The sequence below is a fragment of the Eubalaena glacialis genome, chromosome 7 (assembly GCF_028564815.1).
Source record: "Eubalaena glacialis isolate mEubGla1 chromosome 7, mEubGla1.1.hap2.+ XY, whole genome shotgun sequence".
Taxonomy (NCBI): Eukaryota; Metazoa; Chordata; class Mammalia; order Artiodactyla; family Balaenidae; genus Eubalaena; species Eubalaena glacialis.
Window position 1 is genome coordinate 109,067,064 of NC_083722.1, and position 23,603 is coordinate 109,090,666.

The 23,603-nt window shown below is 52.3% G+C and overlaps 1 protein-coding gene across 1 annotated transcript in view; it reads right to left on the bottom strand.

Annotated features, from left to right (window-relative positions):
* FGD5 (FYVE, RhoGEF and PH domain containing 5) overlaps positions 1-23,603 on the bottom strand; it is a 115,046-nt gene that overhangs the window by 51,308 nt on the left and 40,135 nt on the right. Inside the window, exon 3 of the mRNA XM_061197318.1 lies at positions 14,730-14,862. Coding sequence (XP_061053301.1) covers positions 14,730-14,862 — 133 coding nt within the window. The remainder of the gene's footprint in view (positions 1-14,729; positions 14,863-23,603) is intronic.

Sequence of the window (23,603 nt, forward strand, 5' to 3'; positions counted from 1 at the left end):
GCAGAAGTCACTTTCCGAGGTCGGGCCTTAGCTTCCCATGTGAGTAAAGTGACCTCTGAAGGCCGTTCTCTGCTGAACCTGTGTGTTATTAAACTTGAGATGCGATGATCTACTCCAGTGACCAGAAACGCACTGCCTGTCGAGGGAGCAGCTGCACGGGGCTGCGGCTAAGAGCACGGACTCCAGAACCAGGCAGTCTGGGCTCAAATCCTGCTTCTGCCTTGTACTAGTTAAACAAGTCATTTAACCTTTCTGTACCTCCATTTCCTTATCTGTAAAATGGGCACAGCAGTATAATGGTATCTCACACACATGCATATTGTGAAGGTTAAATGAGTGTGTATATATACAGATAGAGACCCTCTGTATCTGTATCCATATCTGCATCTCACACTTGGAACAGTGTATGGCACACAGTAAACACTACACAACTAACTGCTATCATTATGCTTGTGCTTTTTGTACCCTGAGGAACAGAACCAGGTGCCCAGAGATGGAATAAGAACAAATAATTTACAGGGTCAAGGAGGGAAAGGCCTCAACTGCAGAGTAGAGGCTGAGCCACTCCTCTGATAGCAGCAGTTGAGGCAGAGGAAAGCAAACAGACCGTGGAATCAAGCACACCTAAGTACCAATCCTGGCTCCAGCATCGTGTAATTGTGTCACGGCTGGCAAACCATGACCTCTGAGCCTCAGCTTTTTCACCTGAAATACGTGGAGAATGACCAACCCGGTCTCACACACTGGTGTTTGGGATGATGCACTCTTAACTCGGGCTTTGCATTTGCTGTTGCCTCTGCCTGTGATGCTCTTGCCCAGATCTTCTTCTCATTCTTACCTTCTGACTTTTTCAGGTCTCCGCTCAAAAGTCACATCCTCAACGTGGCCATCCATGACCACCCGACCCAGAGAACTCCCAGAGTCAGTCTTACTCCGGGGTTCTCAGCCTTGGCATCACTGACATTTTGGGCCACACAGCTTTCGCTGCAAGGGCTGTCCCACGTGCTGCAGGACTGTTAACAGCATCTACAGCCTCTACCCACTGGATGACAGCTGTAGCCCCACTCCAAGTTGTGACAACTGAATGTGTCTCCAGACATTGCCAAATGTCCCCTGGGGGGCAAGAGCTCACCTCGGGTGAGAACCTCTGCTCGAACCCTGTTTCTTGCTGTACTTTTCTTTATAGTAGTCACACTACCTAATGTTACCCTTGTACACGGGAGATGTTCAAGAAACGTTTGAATAAACGGATGGAATTGAGATACAGTGCCCAGCACATAGTAGGTGCTCAATAAACGAGTTCCCTTCCCTAGCTGGTGTGTCCCTAATAGCTTCTTGGCTAAGAGCACAGTGTTTTGGAGATTTCAGTCTCTCCAAGGCCACCCAAATTCAGCAGAACTTGGGCCTATGGTCAGTCTTCCTCCTGCCTCTCACTGCCGCCTCTGTGGTGGGTGATGCTGTTACACCATCCACAGAGCAGGAGGGAAACTTGTGAGGCCTGCAGAGGCCTCCAGCCTCACCTGGCCTCCCGCCCTCCACGGGTGCCGCATCATGACTCCCGGTCTGCCTTGTGCATCCACAGGGCTAGCGTGGGGCTCTGCGGGCAAGAGCAGCTCACTTCCCAAGCAGGGACTCCTGCAGAGTCCCACACGCAAAAAGCCTTTGTAAACAAAACCCTCACAACGGAAACGTATTCTGCCAGGAATACGTTAAGAAAACCTCAACAGTTTCCTCAACAGTTAAGAAAACCCTGTGGTCAAGCTCCCGTAAAGAGAATTACTTTGTAGAGGAAGGACAGGGGTCAGGAGATCGGTCCTATAAGATGAAGACGAGAATCAAGATGACGTCCCATCTTCCAGGGGCCTGTGAGTCAACTCTCGTTTCTCATCCAGCTTGATGCTGAGACCTGTTGCTCTGGGTTCGGAAGGCCTGGGTTCAAGTCCTGGGCTCCACCCCTTCCTACGCCTATGCCCTTGGACAAGTTATTTCTCTTCTGAGCTCCATCTCTAAAACATGGATGATGAGGATGATAATAATAATAATACCTACCTAATAATATACGAGCTAGCATTTACTGAACACTTAGTTTGTGCTAAGTATGGCTCTAGGATTTTCACATGTATTATCTCACTGAATCTTCCCAACAACCTAGGAGGTAGATGCTATTATTATGATCTCCATTTTACAGACGAGGAAACTAAGGAACAAGTAAGTCCTACCTTTTGCCCAGAGTCACTGCTAGTAAGTGGCAGAGCCAAGATTCAAAGCCAGGTAGTCAGCTCCAACCTTGAAGCACTTGGCAGCGTGCCTGGCACTTGGCAAGTGCTCAGTAAATCATGTCTCTGCTCATTGGAGGAGGTGGGCTTTCAAGCTGGGAGACACCTACCCTTTACCTGCACTGTGAAGGCGGCAGCAGAGTCCAGCACTCCAGGGCGCCCGGGCTAGTCCTCCTGCCACAGCCCTTTCTGATGCCCGGCCCCCAGAGCAGCACCCACCACGGCACACAGCAACGGGAGCAGGGCCGGAAGCGAGGACGCCCGGATCCACACCCCAGCCAGGCCACGAGCACCTATGTGACCGAGTGCAAGCCCTCCTCCGACGCCGGTCTTCTCATCGGGAAGATGGGGTCAGTGTTCCCCCACTGCAAGGACCAGATGATGAGACGATGGATGGAGTATCCCCGCCCCACCCCTCCGAACTTCGGGAGTTGCCCTCATTACCACTGTCACAATCTTGAAGCTGTCGGGAGGGACTTCTGGGCACGGGCCACTCTGCACGTCCCTCCCAGGCCCTCCTGCCAGACGGGCAGACTCTGGGTGGGATGCACAGGCCGTCCTGCTTTAGTGACTCTGCTGATGATGGATGTGTCTTTGCCAGCCAGAGAAGAAGGCCTGGCGGGCCATGTGCCTGGGGCTCTCCTCAGAAGCTGCTCCTGGGCGTTGCCCAGCCGGGCCATTTAATATAGATGTTTGTTTAACCAGGAAATGAACTCCGCGGTTGACGGCAGTGTCCAGGGACAGACTTCTGGGAACAGGGTTCCTCCCCGGCGCGTGGGGGCTGGGCCCGTGCTATCGCGTTTCTCAGGCTGGCGCTGTGAGGGTTACATCAGGTAGCCGCCCTTCTGCCCGAGGTCCAAGCGGCTTATCTCCCCTGTTCCCCTGGGCCGCCCAGCCGCACTTCCTCCCCAGGCCCCAGGCAAACCTGCCGGCTCAGTGCTGGCTATTCTGGGACCAGCACAGGGCGGGAGGAACAGTCCTCCTTTAGGGACCCTCCTGGCTACACAGACCCAGAAAGAGTTGGGAGTCCCGGTCCTCTGCCTGGGACTTAGTTTCTCCAGCTATAAGACAGGAGTTCCTAGGCCCCTTCTAGAACAGCGGTTCCCCAAGTCTGGTCTGAGAAGCCCCAGGGTTCTGCCTCTCCTTCCCAACTACGTTATCTGTGTGAGCCTGGATTTCCACTAAACTTGACCAAAACAGCATTTTCAACAGACGGAACCCGAGGAGAATCCAGGCGTCTCCTATGAAGCCGGACGTTAACAATGTTTGCAAAAATGTAAAACCTGGTCACTCTTCTCGCTAAATATTTTGCAAAACAACTATTTTTCATAATAAGTGCTATCTATGTTAACATATAATGGTCTATTGTTATTTTTAAATGAATTAAAAAACAGATGTTTTAAGTTTTTCTCAGCGTTACTTTCTCATGTGGTAACTATGGATAGATATAACTTATAAAAATAAAAACTCTTAGGGGTCTTCAACCATTTTTATGAGGACAGAGGGGTCTCAGACCAAAAGGTTTTGAGAACCACTGTTTTAGAGGCTGTCACACTGATCATGTAGGACTGTGGACCGAAAAGCTCTTCATTCTCAGTGAAGATCTAAAGAGGAGGCATCACTGCCACTGTATTATAACAACCATCACCATTACTGTTATTGTGAAAAGGAGGGTAATGAGCCCCAGGCTGTATGGCCTGGCCCTCAGCATGGCCCTACGTATTCCCCGGGGGCCACACCATCTCTCCACAGCGTCCTGTCCTGCAGAAGAGGAAGAAACCACCTCCAAAGCTCCTGTTTTGTCACCTCTCTCCCTGCTTGCAGGCCTCCTGGGTTGATACCTGCTCTGCCTTTCAACAGCTGCCTCTTTCCTTTTACCCTCGTCTCTGCCAGCTCCGGGCCAAGCCCCATGTCCTGACGTCTTGGTGCCTGGCTCAGTGTCCCCTCCCTAGTTCACACCTGTACCCCAGCCTGTGGTCACCTGGGAACTCCACCCTCCACGCCGTAACCCTCAGCCTCTCACCTCCTTGAGACTTCCTTCCTTCTCAGACGACTTTCACCTACTTCTATGTCTGTTCCACCCACCTGGGCCTTGTCCCCACTCAGAACTGCCCTGCTCTGAGGTGGTGGGGACCTAAGCTCCCGAGCGCCCCTCCACCCTCAGCTGAACTCTCCTCTTAGCTCACGAGAGCTGCAGCCTTGGACCTACTCCAATCCACACAAGGTTGTGGGGACTGCCTTCTGCTGTCACTTGCAGTCCCAAGTGGCTCCCCAGGACTTACAGAAAGAACTTGTCCTCCAGCTTGATGCTGAGACCTGCGCTCTGGGGTCAGAAGACCTGGGTTCAAGTCCTGGGCTCCAGCCCTTCCTAAACCTATGGTCTTGGACAAGTTATTTCTCTTCTCTGAGCCCCATCGGTAGAAGGGGGATAATAACAATACCTACTTAATAATATAACAGCTAGAGTTTCTTGACCACTTAGTATGTGCTAAATATGGCTCTGAGCTTTTTACACGAATTACCTCACTGAATCTTCCCAAAAAAACTATGAGGAACTATTACTATTACCTCCATTTCACAGATGGGGAAACTGAGGCACAAGTAAGTCCTACCCTGCACCTGTGACTCCGCCTAAAGACCCTTTCCAGGCACCGTACCTTCATTCCTCGGGGCTTTTTGGCTCACACAGGTGCCTGTGTCCAGAACTTCCCTGTGATCGAATAAATGTCTCTAGGTCACACGCTTAACCCCAGTGAGGCAGAGCGCCAAGGCAGGCCCCCGATGCTCCACGTCTGCCAGCCGCACATCCCGTGGGCGGGGCAGGGGGGCACATCCGCAAAGAGGGAAGGGGTTGCCGTCCAAGGCTGTTTCAAGCCCTGGGGAAATATTCCTAATGAGTCCTTGCTACTTTGAGGGTCCCAGCGAGGGGCCTTGCTGGGGTCTCCCGAGGCCACAGCTGGAGCAGGGAACGTGCTCAGGGAGCCAGACTCACGGGGCGGCAGGGACCCCAGGAGAACGCTTGTCTCCGAGGCCCCTCGGGGCACCACCCGCACGGACAGCGGCCACCTCCCCCTTGGAATGCAGACGTGGGCTCCCAGCACGGCCTTCAGCGGCAGCTGGAAAATTCAGACAGGCGCTCAGGGAGAGACAGCTCATCTTTCATCCCAGCTGTCGCCTGTGTTCCCACAGGTGGCAGAGGAGGGATGAGGAGGGCAAAGGAGAGGCAACACCTGCAAGACAAGGGGGGAAGAAGGAGGGACCAAACACAGCCCCTCCCCCCCTCCTCCCCCAGGACCAAGTGGTAGGCTTCGCTTCCTGCTGACACCCAGCCTTATTCTAGTTCCTGAGCACAGGCTGGTATGAGTCTGGGTTTGGCCCAGATACTCTAGAAAACTTTCAGTTGCAAAGAATCTTTGGTTCCGGATGCAGTTTGTAATAGAGGACAGCACGCTATCTTGGAACACCCCGAATGAGGCATCAGGAGACCTGGCGCCTACTCCTGACTCTGCCGCCAACGTGCCAAACAGTCACGAGCGAGCAGCGGCCTCTCCAGGAGCTGCAGTCTTCCCTCCCGTGAGATGAAGGGATCTCGTGCATCACAGACTCCACACCCAATTCCCTCTGCCCCCGGCCCCTGGCAACCACCATGCTACTCTCTGCTCCTATGACTCTGACTGTCTTAGATCTCTCCTGTAAGTGGCATCACGCAGTATTTGTCCTTCTGTGACTCCCTTGCTTCACTGAGCACCATGTCCTCCAGGTTTGTCCATGTTGTACCACGTGACAGGATTTCCTTCCTTTTAAAGGCTGAATAACATTCCATTGTATGTGGAGACCACACTTTGTTTATCCATCCATCCCTCGATGGACATTGAGAGGGTAGATTTCATGTTAAGTGTTCTTACCACAATAAAAAAATAAAACGAAGTGACCTCTAAATGCCTCTGTCAGCTCTCTCACCTTCTGGGAGCCTAAGAGTGTGGGGGTAACTGTGGCCGGGCCAGCTCTCACTGAAAAGGCCGGCACACGGCTCGTACGAGACACAGCCTTCCTGTCCTCAGCATCTCACTTCAGTTCGGGAAAGGACCAGCCACAAGTCAAGAAGCCAGTCAGTGACTGGGCTCCATGCCTTCGTGCTGTCTGCTTTGGCCTCCTATGTACCCTCTCTCTCCTTTCTACTTAGCCACGTCCTACTCTCCTTCCCAGAGCACTTATGCCTCACCTCCTCCTGGAAACCTCCCTGATTGTCCTGACTTTTAAGACTTGGGATAGTCACACTGCTCAGGGTTTAGCTCTCAAAGCTGAGGCCGCCATGGCTGCCCCATAATTGTTCCATCTCACGAGCAGCCTTTGTTTTGTAAAAAACTGTGAGACGTAACCCTCATAAAAGTGCATAAAATGTAAAGTTTAGAGATTATCACATAAGGAGCTTTCTCATTCTCCAGCCTGACTGTAAGTCCCCACGGTCAGGCATCCCACCAGCTTCTTTTCCCGCACCTCGGAGAGCTGGGGGCACTGTGGGTGCTCCATACAGACTGGATGGCTGACATACAGACCAGAGTTCAAACCTGAGTGAGCATACGAGCCACCGGCGGGGAGATCCTGTAAACATGCAGATCCTGATTGGACAAATGTAGGGGGGCCTGGGGTGCTGCTGGTCCACATGTCCAACTCTGAGCAGCAGGGCTGTAGACCAGGCACAGAGAGCGACTGTCACGAAGTTGGGAAGGAGAAGGTGAGGGCGAGTGTGACCCTGTGGCCCGAATTCTAAACTGGTCAAAGGGGCACGTCTGAGACTTGGCAGAGAGGAAAACCAGCCACAGAATAAGCTCTCACAGGACCAGGGGATCCCAACGGCCCCCCATCCCCAGCTTCTTGGCTCCTGACAGCCTGCAAGCCCTCCAGGGCCCTGAACAAGGGGTGTGAGACAGGCGGGTACCCAGGATGCCTCCCGGACCTCTGAGCTCCTGTTCTCTCCCTTCCCCTTTGGGTTCTGAGAGTCTGCACCCTCATCCTCCTCCGCTCAACACTGCCTGAAAATGTCTCTGCGTTACCCTGCTGAATTGCTGTGCCCTCTGCATGGTTGCTGTGGGGCCGGTGAGAGGCAGGCTTGGCTCCCGACTCCGTCCCTCGCTGTGCACTGTAAATTGTACAGGACCAAACGAGTGTTTTTGTTTATTAAACTGTCATTCATCGAAGTTTGTTTTCCTCACTTAAACGCAGGAACTAAGTCTAATGCATTCACTTACTTACTCGTTTTTTGGAGAATATTTACTCAATACTATTTTATGTGCCAGGCAGCAGGGACGTAACTGTGAATAGGACAATCATGGTCTCTGCCTTCCTGGAGCTACTCTGAGAGGGGAAGGCAAACAATATGCAAGTAAGCAGAAAAATAAAGAACATAATCACAGCTTGAGATAAGCATGAGGAAGGAAATGACAGGAATGAGCAGGGTGAGCAGGGGAGGCCTCTCTGAGGAGGTGACATCTCATCTGAGACCTGCAGCCAGCAGTGCAAAGGGCAGGAAGAGTATCTAGAGTGGAAGCAAGTGCAAGTGCAAAGGCCCTGGGGTGGGTTTACAGAACAGACTGACTCGTTCTGTAGCCTTCGAGGCTGAATTTCATTTGATCCATAATTAAGACATGGCAACAGAAGATGAAATGCCAGGGATTTAAAATCTTTCAAATCTGGTGCCAACCGCCAGAATAGCAAACTCAAGTGGAGAAGCAGGCGGGCAGCAGGCGGGCGGGTGGTGGGGGGCATGGGAAAACGGCGAGTTCAGCTTGGGATGTGTCGAGTTTGAGGTGTCTGCAGGGCTTCCAAGAAGGGCCCCAAAAAGCAGTTGGCAGATGGAGTGCGGGGTCGCAGGGAGGGGTGGGGCAGAAGGTCAGCTCCGGGAACACACCTGAGGAGGGCTGGCCGCTGGCCCGGAAGGGGCTGCCTGAGCAGAGGACACAGGAGGACAGCGGGGCTGGAGGAACCCAGGCCCTGGGACGTCAACGCCTCACATGGAGGCGTGGGCAGAGAGGATGGTCAGGGGAGTAGGGAGAGGACAAGGAGAGAACGGAGCCAGAGAAGCCGAGGCAGCTCCCAGGGCGGGGAGACCACCAGAGCGGAGGCTTGGGATCTGAGGTGGACAGTGTGCAGGGCGAATGACTGCAGCAAGGGGGGCAGGAGAGCAGGGAGGAGCATGCCTGTGGGCGGAGCCAAGTCCTGCAGAACCCGTCGAGCCCACCCCCTTCTCCTCTGCTCCCCCCACGCTGACCTTGGCTGTATAGGCTCACTCCCACCTCCCGCCCCGCCTTTGCGCTGCTGCCCCCGGCCCGGAATGCTCTGTCCCTAGACCTTCCCGTTTCCTCCTCCCTCACAACGTTCAGCTCCCTGCTCGAAGGGTGCCTCCTGATCACAAAGGCCTTCTCTGGGAAACTGGAACCCGCCTGCATCTCTGGAGGGAAAGTCAAATGGGGCAGCTGTAAAATGGTATGGCAGTTCCCCCCCAAATCAAAAATAGAATGACTATATGATCTATCAATTCTACTACTGGGTCCATATACAAAAGAATTGAAAGCAATGTCTTAAAGAGATATCTGTACACGCATGTTCACAGCAGCCTGATTCATAATAGTGGAAAAGTGGAGGCAACCCAAGCATCCATCGATGGATGAACTGACAAACAACATGTGATACGGGGCTTCCCTGGTGGCGCAGTGGTTGAGAATCTGCCTGCCGATGCAGGGGACATGGGTTCGAGCCCTGGTCTGGGAGGATCCCACATGCCGCGGAGCAACTGGGCCCGTGAGCCACAATTACTGAGCCTGCGCGTCTGGAGCCTGTGCTCCGCAACAAGAGAGGCCACGATGGTGAGAGGCCTGCGCACCGCGATGAAGAGTGGCCCCCGCTCGCCGCAACTGGAGAGAGCCCTCGCACAGAAACGAAGACCCAACACAGCCAAAAATAAATAAATAAATAAATGATTATTAAAAAAAAAAAAAGAATCCTGGTGGATATAGAACTAACATCATTTGGGAAAGGGTAGAGACTGGGAATAAAACTGTATATTAAAAAAAATATGTGATACGCACACATAATGGAATATTATTCAGCTTTAAAAAGGAAGGAAATCCTGACACGTGGGACAACATGGATGAACCTTGAGGACGTTCTGCTAAGTGAAATAAGCCAGACACAAAAAGACAAATACTGTATGATTCCACGCATGTGAGAGCAGTCAAAATCACAGAAGCAGGGAGCAGAACGGTGGGTGCCGGGAGGACTGTAGTGGGGAGCTGCTGTCTAAGGGATACTGAGCTTCAGTCTGGGAAGATGAAAAGGTTCTGGAGATGGGTGGTGAGGATGGTTGCACAATAAGATGAATGTTTTGTTTTTCTTTTTTTTAATGTAAGTTTACTGTTCTCTCTCTCTCGTTTTTTTTTCAATTTATTTATTTGGATCTGTTGGGTCTTCGTTGCTGCGCGCGGGCTTTCTCTAGTTGCGGCAAGCGGGGGCTACTCTTCTTTGTGGTGCGCGGGTTTCTCATTGCGGTGGCTTCTCTTGTTGCGGAGCAGGGGCTCTAGGCGCAAGGGCTTCAGCAGTTGTGGCACGCGGGCTCAGTAGTTGTGGGACATGGGCTTAGTTGCTCCATGGCATGTGAGATCTTCCTGGACCAGGGATCGAACCCACATCCCCTGCATTGGCAGGCAGATTCTTAACCATTGTGCTACCAGGGAAGTCCCAACGTGAATGTTCTTAAGGCCACTGAACTGTATACTTAAAAATGGTCAAGATGGAAGATTTTATGTTACGTGTATATTCACGAAATTTTTAAAAATGGAAAAAAAAGGGCTTCCCTGGTGGCGCAGTGGTTGAGAGTCTGCCTGCCAATGCGGGGGACGTGGGTTCGAGCCCTGGTCTGGGAAGATCCCACATGCCGCGGAGCAACTAGGCCCGTGAGCCACAACTACTGAGCCTGCGCGTCTGGAGCCTGTGCTCTGCAACAAGAGAGGCCGCGACAGTGAGAGGCCCGCGCACTGCGATGAAGAGTGGCTCCCGCTCGCCGCAACTAGAGAAAGCCCTCGCACAGAAACGAAGACCCAACAGAGCCAAAAATAAATAAATAAATAAATAAAATTAATAAAAAAAAAAACCCAACAGCCTTCTCCAGCCTCCCTGTCTAAGTTTCCTCCCTCTCCTCACCCCCAGTGCTCTGTCCTCCGCCACAGTGGTTTGTTTTGTTTGTTCGTTGTTTATAGCACTTTCACCACCTAAACCCACCTTGGGAGTTTTCTGGATGATTGTTCATCCCCTTCTAGAATGTAGACTCTAGCAAAGCCAGCAGACACCTGGTCTGACTTGTGGCTGCTGTATCTTCAGCCCTTAGAAGGGTGCCTGGCACATAGTAGGTGCTCAGTAAGTACTCAGTAAATAAATAAAATTCTGTTGAAGAAGAGGAGCAACGGGTGAAACTGGGTGAGGGCACAGAGAGAAGAGGTGCAGATGGGAGGGAGTTCACATCGACGGGAGGGAGTTCACATCAACAGGAGAGTGTTTTCTGGGAAGGAGAACAGGCTGCAGGAGAGGAAGCTGCAGCAGGTTTGGAATGGCCTCCCCGGGGCCCGGAGGAGTGCGTGTCTGCAGTGGAGCCAACGCGCAGCCGGAACGGGGGTTCAGGGTCTCCAGCATGGAGAAGGCGCAGTGTGACATTTAACACAGGCTGGGGACTCGCCCAGTGGAAATGACCAGGGTTCAAGTGGATCCTTTTTTTTGGTTTGGTTTGGTTTTTGGCTGCGCCACGCAGCTTGTGGAATCTTAGTTCCCTGACCAGGGACCGAACCTTCACCCTCGGCAGTGAAAGCACAGAGTCCTAACCAGTGGACCGCCAGGGAATTCCCCACGCAGATCCTTTAACCCCGGCAGATGGTCAGGCAAGGCCACAGGTGCAAGGTTAGGGGCATGAGGTCAGCAAGGAGGCCCGGGCCAGGCCGCTGGGACCGTGGGTGCAGCCAGGGAGGGGACGTCCTGAGTGGGCGGGGACCAGGGAGGGCATGAAGGCAGGATGGGTCTGCTCCAGGGGACAGGGCTGGGCTCAGGGGTGGACCCGGCCAGGAAACAACGTCCATGGTGACAGCGGGAGCCCGGCCAGGGAGGAGGTAGCCGGGAGGGGCCGCCAACTCCTGGGCTGGTCTCAGGGGAGCTGGTATCTCGCCTGAAAAGTCCCCATTAGCCTGAAAACCAGGCGCATTGTCGGGGAGGGGCAACTCGCCAGCCCGCCTTTGAATGTCTCCTTTCATTGCTAGATCTATTTTTAGGTCCCTCTTGATTCTTTTTTGCCCCCTCTTTCCTTCAACCCACACCCTTTGTACGTCTGTGAGTGGGAGAGAGAGAGGTCAGACAGGTGGGTGGACCAGCTGGGCTCAGTATCCTGTCCTGCTCCAAAATCCTCTCCCCTCCTGACTCGGTCACCCCAAAACATCTGGGAAGGGTGGGGCTCACCACTTTTTATTTATTGTTACATAAACCATATCACACTGTAAGAAGGGTGGGGCTCACCACCACACCCCCAAACACGCCTCCCAAGGGCCCGGGGAGGCAATTCTATGATCACGCACACTTGGTCCAGGTCTGCCCCTTTGAGACGGTTGGAGATGGTTATCTGGATCCCACTTCCCCCAGGACAAGACGGAGGCGAGGTCTGCCTTTTAGAGAAACAGAATTTTCAGAGAGAATTGAAGACAAAAGAATAAGGAGTAAATGCTCCTCCTCCCCACCCCTGCCCCACCAAACCGTCTGCAGCAAAAAGGAGCCAGGAAAGATTGCTCAGTCTGGAAAGCTCCCAGTGATCTGGGAGCCCTTCCACCCTGAGGGCTGCCAGGGAGTGTCTGTAACAGACTGGGGCAGGGGATTTAGCAGCAGGTATGAAGACTGATTGAAACTGCAAGTGCTCTCGGATCCACCCCCTCCTGGGATCCACCCTCCGCAAAAACGTGTGTGTAAGGAGGGGTATGAACAGGTGCCCTGCAGTGCTGTCCACTGAGCAAAAAAAAAGAGACATTGTAAATGTCCCTCAGCAGTGGGAGGGCAAAATAAATGACAGCACATCCAGACACTGGAATACTATACGGCAGGAAAAAATTAAGTTAGAAATCCCTGTACCAATGTGGGAAGACCTCTAAGATACTAGTGAATGAACCCAACCAAGTTACCCCTCCACCCCTGTTTCTTATAGTTTGATGTGGTTTACGGAAAAAAAAAAAATCACAACTCCACAAACAATACCATCCATTTCCCACGCATAATGATGATGTATGTAGGTGAATACAAGGAAAAAGTTCTGGAAGGATAGACACAAAACTGCATACCTCCATAAGGGCACAAGGACCAGGAATGAGTGTCCCAGGGCATTTAACCCTCACCCGTGATGACTTCATACGTTATGAGGATCATCTAGCAGAGCACGCCTCGGGCAATGAGAATCTGATTTCTAAAGGCCATTTTACCTCTGCTACATCATGAAGGCCTCATAAGGAGGAAGAGAGCATGGCAGGGGGTGGGGGGTGGCAGTCAGTCTGCTTGGCAGCTGAAGAGGCTAGGCTCCCGAGCGGACTGACCTGCCGTGGGGAGTCTGGACCCACACTTCTCCCTCTGTGCTCTCAGGATGACAGGACCGTCCTTCTCAGGGTGGGAAGTGACCAGCCAGTGGTAACACAGCTGGAGGGGGAGATGCAGGTGGTCCCAGAGGAAGGTTTAACAGAGAACTCAGTGACTGGTGGGAAATCATCACGAGGTACAGAAAGTTGCACATGGGCCCCACTGCCCTCTCAGCCCTTCAACTCTTCTGGGCCTGGGATCCAGCCCCAGCTCCCAGCTTCAGAGAAAGGACCAAATCCCCGATGACAGCTATGTCTTTCTGCTCCCAGGCTCCATGACCCCAGGGATGCCCAGAAAAGCCAAAATCATCTCTAAATGGGCACCACTCACTCAAAGCTTGCCTCCCTTGTCACCCTCTCCCCACTCCAGGAGCCAATAGCCTCTTCTTGGGTGAGGGGAAGAAGTGGAGAGATAAGAGGAGGCCACCGGGACTGCAGCGGAAAAACAAACAAACAAGACTGGGTTTGGAGTCAGACCTGTTTTCAAGTCCAACCCCTTCAACCACTAGCAGTGTGGCCTTGGGCAAGTTACTTAACCTCTCTGAACTTCTGTGTCCTCGACTGCAAAACAAGACAATGGTATCGGCTTCAAAGTGGTTGTAAGGAGTGAAAGAGCAGACGAGGAAGCTCGGAGTGCCCAGCAGACAGCTCGCTGTCTAGAGAGGGAAGGGGAAGGGGGTGCGGACGAGCCGGTGGGAAAGCCCCCTTCACCACTCCCACAGCACTGGGTACATGGGCAGACAGGAGAGTGAATTTTTAAAAGAAATCGAATGTACGAAACAAAATCAAAGACACGCCCATTTATAAAATGCTTGGTAGGGGCCAGGCACCTGTACCAAGTGCTCCCACAGGAAGAGTCTGTAATCAGAGGGGCCCGCCTCACCTAGGCTGGGAGGGGAAGATGCCCAGAGTGGGAGACAGACAGGAACAGGGGCCCGAGGGCACTTCCTCTGCCGCCCCGGCCCCTCCTTGGCAGATGGCATAAGGGAGCGGGCCCGCGGGATGGGGGAGGGGGAGAACTTCACGCTGGTCTCAACCTTCCATGCAGCTGGGGTGTCCCCCTGGTCTAAATTCCTGGCCCCCAGCACCTTGTGATGTCTCCTGGGTGACACTAGTAACAGCCATGTGGCCCTGGGCAAGTTCTTCCGCTCTGACAGTTTCTGCAAACGGGAAACACGGGAGACAGCCCGTGCCTTCTGGAAGGGGCATGGAAGGACAAGATCGGCCGAGCAGAGGTAACCACCCCACACCCAATGCCCGACACCCAGTGCGAAGGTCTGGGCCTCCACTGTGACTTGGGCCCCAACTCGACATCCGCCTCCAGAGAAGTAACAGCCCTTCTCTCAGCTCTGCCCCCCTCAGCAGCACTGCAGGCAACGGGGACACCAGCTCTCATTCTGAAGTTTTCACTCCACGAAACTTGCTTATAACCCTTAACTCATCTTACCCTCACGATTCCCACTTCACAGATGAGGTAACTGAGGCTGCCCAGGGGACCAAGGTCATTGGAATCCAGCCCTGTCTGGATTCAAATCAGGCGGCTCTATTCCACTTCATCCCCAGGCTTCCTGGGACCCAGGAGGATGTCAGCAGTCACCCCTGCAGCATCAGCGCCCCCGTGCCTGCCATGTGTCTTCAGGCCGCAGCCCCAGCCGCCCTGTGACTCAGCCTCTGCATCCAGCTTGGGGTCAGCTGTTTGAAAACAGCTCCCTCCGCATGGAGAAGGGCAGGAGTGGACCCTCTCTCCGCCTTCACACCTCTGACGCCCACATCCCGCCGGCCCCCTGCCTGGGGTGGGGAGCCCTACCTTGTGGGTGAGGCTGGGGTCTCCCGGAGCACTGTCCTCCTCCTCCGAGCTTCCCCGCTCTTCATCCGACGTGAGGTCCTCCTTGGGGGCCACCGCCGAGATGGGACAGACCTTATAGGGCTCTGTGTAGGCGCTGGGGTCAGAGCAGAGGAGAGAGAGGGTTAGAGCTCCCTGTCCAACAAGCGAACAGGCCAGGCACCCTACTAATGCCATGAGCCGTTAATGAGTGCTCTGTGCTTCCATGAGGACCCAGAAGTGAATAGGACGAGGCACGGACCTCCTTCCTGCCCTCACTCCAGCCAGTCTGTTCTCCTACTAGTTCCTTGAACATTCCAAGCTCTTTGCTGCCTCAGTACCTTTACACATGCTGTTCAAGACAGACTTGTCTCCCTTAGACACGAGGTAGGCTGTGATGCTGAAGGAAGGTACAAATAATTACTATGAGGGCAAGAGATGTTCACTCTGATCAGTCTGGCAGTCTGGACTGGCCTGGTTGGGCAGCAGGGTCAGTCCTCCAGGTGGCCGTGTCCTCTGGGCCTGAAGAAGGGATGCAATGACGTGGCAGACAGAGTCTGGGATGTGCATTCTAGCCCCTTGCCCGAGCCCTGCCGCCAGCCAGATCATGGACAAGACACAGCTCAGGGTATCAGTTTCCACCTAGGCTACTCTGGAATAATGATTCCTATTCTCATTTTCTTGGCAGATGCTGTGAGGATCAATATGTAGAAAGCTTATTCAGGTGTGATACTCTCATATCTATATAACTATGACTATTATGTAGGCATTGTCATTAAGTGATTAAATAATACATTCATTCAGTAAGTATTTATTGATTGCCTGCTTTATGCCCGGCACAGAGCTAGGCAGTGGGTAAAACACCGGTGAATAAAACAGATATGGTCCCTGTCCTCAAAAAGGGAAAAGCTAATATATGATCATAAATTGTGACACGTGAAGGAGAAGGATGTGCTCTCATAGAGAGTAACAAGGAGGGGGGCTGTTTAGATAGGTCAGGGAAGGCATCTCTGAGGCTGAGACCAGAAGGAGGAGAAGGAGCCTTGCGATAGGAGGGGAAGTGTTCCAGGCAGGAAGCAGCATGTGCAAAGGCACCGAGGCAGCAAAGAGCCTGGCATGTGACATAAGCCGACCTGGAGCAGAATAACCCTCCTTTCCCTGCCTTCTAAACCTTCCTCACAGAGGATGCTCTGGCCGCATCACAACAACCTCCTTGCTCTGCTCCCTGCGCCCAGCCTCCCTCTCCACACAGCAGAGGGATTGATCATTCTACAACAGAAATTGGGCCACGTCCCCCTCCTACTCAAGAACCTTCAATGGCTCCCTCCTGCCTTTGGCAATGTGGTCCCAGACAACTTCTCACAAAACTTCTCTTCATGCTAAAAATTCAGGTATCTTGTCTTATTAAATTCTTATCAAATACTGATTCCTGCCCTCTGGGAATGAAGGATGGATGGATGGATGGATGGATGGACAGATGGAGGAGGGGCAGCGAGGAGGGAACCTCCATCCTCTGGAGTGGCCCTGCCAACTCTAGCCCAGGCCTTCGGTGGGCAGGTGCAGGGCCCTTGCCTCAGGTCTGGTTCAGGCAGGGGGAAGCATGGCCGGGGTGGGTACATCAGGAGAGGAGAAACTGAGCCTTAGGTTGCAGTGCAAGTAGAGGCCCTTCTTGGAGCTCCTTCCTGACTATCATAGGAGCCAGACCATGGACACCTCTCTCCAGAACACCTGGAACCCAGGAAACAAGGGTCTGCCTGGAGCAGGACGGGCGTCCCCTGGTCCACACATTGGCGAAGAGGCTAGAAAGATCAGCAGCCTGTTCCTGCCTGGGCTCTTGCTGCGTGTGTGCGTGTGTGTGTGAGTGTGTGAGTGTGTTAGTGTGTGTGAGTGTGTGACAGTGTGAGAGTGTGTGTGAGTGTGTGACAGTGTGAGTGTGTGTGTGAGTGTGTGACAGTGAGAGTGTGTGTGCGTGTGTGTTAGTGTGAGTGTGTGTGTGACAGTGTGAGAGTGTGCGTGTGTTAGTGTGTGTGAGTGTGTGACAGTGTGAGTGAGTGTGTGTGTGTGTGTGTGTGAGAGTGGTGAGGGCTTGGAGCTGTGCACTTGTCTGCAAAGGCACAGCCCTCATCCAAGCTGAGCCACAACCCTCTCTGCCATCCAACTGCACACCCTTCTGGCCACTCCTCTTTCTTCCTCTTTTTCAAGATTTACTTTGTTCTTTTCTTTCAAACTATGAGAGCAAACAAGTACTTTGCAACAAGCCATATACCACGGAGGTGTACAAAGGCATGCGAGAGCCTCCCCTCCTGCTGGGGCCACCAGTTCCCTCGTCTAAGGAGCTGTCCCCTGGCCCAAAGGTCAGGAACGCCGCACCTGCTGAAGGAGCTCAGAACCATGCTCAAGAAAGTGACGGCGTGGACAGTCTCACTGAGCCCAGCTCCCCTCCCTCCAGAGCTGTGCGTGTCCTCAGACAGGGAGCAGAGCCCTGCTCTCCCTCCAGGAGGAATGGCCACATTAGGCCCCAGCAGGAGCCCATTAGGCCCAGTGAAGGATGGCCAGTAATGGTGAGGGATGGAGCAGTTAACTGTGCCCCGAGACCACTCCTCCTCCTTATCAAGGAAAAGCAGGTATACAGCAGGCCTTTCCTAGAACGTGCTGTGAAGGAGGAAAGGATTCCCAGCCAAGTCTCCCGCCGGGTAAAGGGTGTCTCCATCCTCCCAGGCAGCAAGCTGGAAACCCGAGCATCTTCTGCACAGCCAGCCGCTGCTTGAACATTAAACCTCTCCCAAATTCACCTTCAAATCTTCCCCAACTCCGCTGGCATCTCTATGACAGCCTTGTAGTCTAAGCCATCTCTTGCCTGGACGTCTGTAACACTTGCTTCCTATTGGCTCCCATTCCCCCCGACTGCCCTCCGATCTGTTCACCCAGCGGCCAGAGGGACCCTCTCAAATCCAATCTGATCCTGTCACCCTCTTGCTCAAATTGTTCAGGGATATTCCAGTGCTGTTGGGATTTGGCCCCAACAGCCCAGCCTGTCAGGCAAGGCTCCACTCAACCTAGGGCTGGGGAAGGTGGGCATCCTTGGGCCCTGATGCTGCCATGAAGTCTGCCCAGCATCAGACTCCACCAGGCATCCGGGGGCTCTGCCTCAAACCAGGCAAGGGATGGATTCCTCAGAGCAGAGCCATGGGTGACACTGGGGAGAGAGCTCATAGACACCAAACCTCCAGAGAGGCGGAGAGGCTGGCTCAAGGTCATGTGGCAAATCTGGACCAACACGCATCGCTTCTGAAGATGCCTCTGCCTACACTCGATCCCACTTTAGAGACATGAAAACAGAGGTCCAGTCGGGTTCCCTCGGTGCACTGATGTGTGGGGTTGGGTCTCAGGTTGCAAGGGCAAAAGGAGCTTTGCTTTTGTTGTCTGTGCTCTTATTTTACTTCCTTTCTGAGAGGCAGCAGAGGGCAGCGATTAGAGCTCACTCTTGGGTGGGACCGCCTGGGTTTAAACCCTGGCTCGGCCACTTAATGGCCATGTTTAACCTCCCTAAGCCTCAGCAGTGCCCAATTCCCTGAGCTGCTGGGAGGATTCAATGAATTAAATAATGCAAGACACTAAGAACAGTTCCCAACACTTAATAACTCAATAAATGTGAGCTCTCCTCCCTACCAGCTTGGCCTGGCTGTGCACGGCTGCTCCATTATTGACCGACTGTCGTCTAATGTCAGCTCGTTTTTAACATTTGAACTATTGGACCGAAGTCATTTGTTAAATAAGCAAATCAAAAACAGAACTGCCTCTATAGACCCCTGATATTTGCTACCAGGCTGATCTTCAAATACAAGGGAAGATAAACACCTCCAAATGTTTTCTTAGTAACTTCTGCCCAAATGCTCTGACAGGCCCTGGAGAACTCGTATCCTGGGTGAGTAACCACTTCCTCCCTTGGAGGACAGACTGGGAACCCTCACATAGCCCATCCATCGCCCCAGTCCGTCAACATAAACCTCTGAGGTGGGTCCTCTACACAGCATGCCCTAAGGAAGGCTGCAAGGTCTGTATTTTCAGCTATCTGGTTCCTATCTGCTTGCTTTTTGGTCATTCAGACTCTGTACTGTAGGTACTGGTAATACAGTGGTGAACAAACACATATTGTCTGTTCTACGGCCTCTCCAGTCAAAATGCCCATTATAATCATAACTAGGTGAGGTGTTGTCTCTAGACACCTTCTTTTTTTCTTTTTTAACAACTTTATTGGAGTATAATTGCTTTACAATGGTGTGTTAGTTTCTGCTGTACAACAAAGTGAATTAGTGTCTGCTGTACAACAAAGTGAATCAGCTATATGTATACATATATCCCCATATCCCCTCCCTCTTGCGTCTCCCTCCCACCCTCCCACCCTCCCTATGGTCACAAAGCACTGAGCTGATCTCCCTGTGCTATGCAGCTGCTTCCCACTAGCTATCTATTTTACATTTGGTAGTGTATATATGTCCATGCTACTCTCTCACTTCATCCCAGCTTACCCTTCCCCCTCCCCGTGTCCTCAAGTCCATTCTCTACGTCTGCGTGTCTAGACACCTTCTTTGAACACACCAATAGATTACATATGAGAAAGCCCTCTGACCCAAACACCTACCCATCTACTCACTCACCCACCTATACACTTTTTCATCCACTCGCCCATTTAGCCACTCCTCCCTACCGCCCTCCTCTCCATCCACCCCTCTACTCATTCATCTATCCAATTACCCATTTACTGAGCCATCCATCACTGCATCCATTTATCCACGTACCTATCTGGTCATCCTTCTATCCATCCACTCAACTATCCAGCTACCCAATCATCCTTCCTTCCATCCATCCACTCCCTCACTCATTCAACAAACACAAATTAGCACCTACTTCAAAGTGCAAACACATGGAGGCCTCAAAGATGACTAAAGCACTCTCCTAGCCTCAAAGAAAGCACAGTGCAAAGTATTAGTTAAGAGGATGAGCTCAGAAGTCAGAATACTTGGTTTGAATCCCAGCTCTACCACTTCAAGCAAGTTACTTCAACTTTCCATGGCTCAGTTTTGTTTTTTTTTAATCTGTAAATCAAGGGTAATGACACATGCTGGGAAAACAGACAAAATGCCACGTGGTCAGCACTGTAGGTTTAGAGACCAAGTGGTATAAAACTTTGTCATCAGATCAAGGAGAGTCACTGGGTGACCTTAGGCAAGTCACCCACCATCTCTATTTCTTATCTGTCAAGTGGGGATGACTGTATAGGTTCATTGTGGGCTTTAATAAGAACATGATAGTAAAAGCAGCCATTGCCTAGAACATAGTAGGTCCTTTCTAGCCAGCCTGCAGAGGGGCCAACTTCTAAACCCCCAGACTAGTCTTCACAGAGCTAGTCTCCCTCCCTCTGGGTTGACTTGTGCTTTAAAGGGAACATAAATTACAGCTGCCCAGAGCTCGTGACCTTAAACGACCCTCCAAATGAGCACAGTCCTTTCCAGCAGCCTAGAGTCATAAAAGGACATGTGCATCCACATGGGGGGACGAGAACTTTGTAACCTGGTCCAGGGCTGTCCGGCTCTGCCCATTAAACGCCTTCCCATGTGACACTCACTGGGAGCCATAACCCTGAGCACAGCCAAAATGGCCTCATAACTCATAAAAAGGGAACGCTTTCCTCACTGGGAGCCTTTCAGTGGGTGCTCTGGCCCCTCGCTCCACCCCTGCTGGTGCAGTGACATATGCATGGAGGAGGCCAGATTGCAGACGTAACGTCCTCTGGCTCCTCTGAGATAGGCTGGGACCTTCCTGGAGCGCGCCAGCTTGGCGGGAGGGGCAGGGGGGCCTCGGGGCTGTGATCTCTGGGAGCTGGAAAGTTTGAGATGGAGGAGACAGGAGGACGGACTTGGTGAACATGACTATCCTAATCACTTAGCAGGGCAGCTGGAAGGGCTTGGAAGTGGATGGAGCAGAGGGCTGGGTGCAAAATCAGGGATTTCCAAATCCTCAGACATTTCATCTTGTCCTGTGTCTCCTCCCACATCCCTCAGCACCTTCAGAGGTCACTCGAACGTCCCTCCAGACCTTCCCCAGGTGGCATCTTCTGCCCTGATATATCCTTGTCACTCAAAACTGACCCCTCACAGGTCCCCCTTCTTCAAAAGGCACATGAGATTTTCTTGGATACCACCCGCCCTGTAACTGGGAACTTTCCATCTCAGACAGTGGAAACTGCCCACGAAGATGGGGGTCAGAGACGGGAGAGTCCCACATTCACCGCTAACCCACTGCATGATCCTCCTGGTGGGCCTCCACACCTGTAAAATGGAGGTGGAGAATAAGACACCCACAGACGTGAGACCGCGTGTTGAGACCGGACCGCATGCCTCCGATGGCCTGGGGGCCAGGCTCTGAGAGCAGCTGCTGCCTGGAGTCTTCTCTCTGCTTCATTCCTTCTTGGAGGGAATGCATCCTACACCCAGGGTCAGCCAAGGGCTAGTGCTTGTAATGCTTCCCAGAAACATGACTGAAGGAGAGGCTTTTTAAAAAATTCAATTTCCATTTTTCACTAAGTAAAAACAGAAGTGCATCCCTGCTCTCTGTCCTGTGACATCCACACCCCTCTTCTTAAAGCACAGCCTCAATGGTCTTTTACAGGGACTTGTTTTCTTATTTTAACAGCTTTACTGATATATAATTCATATACCATAAAATTGACCCTTTCAAAGTGTACAATCCAGAGCTTTTTAGTATAGTCGCAGAGTTGTGCAACCATCACCACTAATTTACAACATTTTCGTCACCCCAAAATGAAACCATGTACCATTTAGCAATCAATCACATTCCTCCCTCTCCCCAACCCCTGGCAACCACTAATTTACTTTCTATCTCTACGGATTTGCCTATTCTAGACATTTCATATTAATGGAATCATACACCGTTTGTCCTTTTGTGTCTGGCTTCTTTCACTCAGTACGATGTTTCCAAGGTCCATCCGCGTTCTAGCAGGTGTCAGTCTTTCATTCCATTTAATGGCCAAATAACTGCACGGCTGTGCCACATTCTGTTTATCCGTCCATCTCTTGACGGACACTTAGACTGTTTCCACTTTTTGGCTTGTATGAACAGTGCTCCTAGGAGTATTCATGTAGAAGTGTTCGGGGGACATACGTCGTCATTTCTCTTGGTATACCCAGGTGTGGAACGGCTGGGTCATGTGGTAACTCTACGTTTAACATTTCGAAGAACTGCCAGACCATGTTCAGCCGCACCATTACGCATTGCCACTGGCAGTGCTGAGGGTTCTCATTTCTCCATGTCCTCATCAACACTTGCTAGTGTCTGTCTTTGTTATTTTAGCCTTCCTAGTGGGTCTGAAGTGGTTCTATAGGGATTATCAAGGAATTTTGTTCTCCTTGATTACCGTTCAGCCTCCTCCCGCCCCAAACAAACACTACCGTGTTTCCTCTTCAGAGAGAAACATAACTGTGACTATGAAGGCTTTCTTTTCAGAAAATCAATTGAGGTTCAGAGGTCCAGGGAGAAAAAATTAATACTTTTGGGAGATCTGCAGAAGCCTCATGAAATGACAGACTAATATAAAGAGGTAACATACGAGAGAAAAACCAGAAGCCACGGTCCCAGACTCCCCAGTGTAATGGTCTCTCTGACCCCGGCTTCAGTAACAGTATCTGCCTCATGCAACTCGGGCCACCAGTGAGGACAGTAGAGGACGAGTCCTGAGCTTCTGGCCCTTAGCAGCAGCCACGCTGTTGGCATATGGGCCTGGCCCTGCTCTGACCGCTGCCCCCAGCACTGTGGCCCTCTCTGCGGCCACAGGAGAGGATAACGTGAAAGGGCACAGTGTCAGAATTCCACCTCCTGAGGTCAGGACCCAGCTCTTCCACGCATCAGCCCAACGACCCAAGGTCAGCTGCTTAACCTGCCTCAGTTTCCTCATCTGTCAAATGGAGATGATACAGCACTTACCCGCCCAGGGTTTATAAGACGGTGTGTATGAAGGAGGCGGGTGGACTGCTTAGCACAGTGCCTGGCAGGTGGATTTACTACAATCAGTGTGAGCTGGAGGCAGAGCCGAATTAATCAGCCTGAGCTCCTCGAGGTCTTACAGAGCTGGGTTCTAATCCCACCTCCGCCACCAGCTTGCTGTTGACCCTGTGTGGGCCCTCTCCTCTCTCCGGGCCTCAGTTTCCTCATCTGTAAAATCAGGGAGTTGGAGGACTTCTGAAGGCCCCTTCCACCATGATGTTCTGTGAGCCTGTGTCCAAAGGGGTCCCCTGCAAACCTGAGGAATTCTGTCCCGGTGATTCCCGCCACATATCTGCTGCCGTCAGCCGTCACATGCGGCCAAACCACCACCTGCCTGACCCTCACACACCTTTGTACCTCCCCATCTCTGTGCCTCTTCCAAAGCTCCAGCCGGATGGGGCTCCCGTCACCACTTACATGTTGAGGCTGCAGAAATCTGTGTCCCTGTATCAGCTCCCCTGTCAGCCACCAGTTCTCTAAGGGCAGGAATCATGGGCTCGCTATGCATTTCCGTGCATTCCATGAATGGCATACAGTAGGGACGTGACGAGCACGTGTTGAGTGACCGTCCTATGCAGCTATTCTTCTGACTTCCATCGGCCTGTCAGTGAGGCCCCCTCCACTTCCGCACAGCCGGCAGGAGCCTGGCGCAGAGCAGGTGCTCACACCTCTGGTGGAAATGGCACTGCCGGGCACTGCCACCACCGCGGATGCTGTGGCGTGGAGTCTTAATGGATAGAGGAGCTTTTTTGCTAGTTAGGCCGTAACTTTATATTGCTTCAAATACGGCTGAAGGAG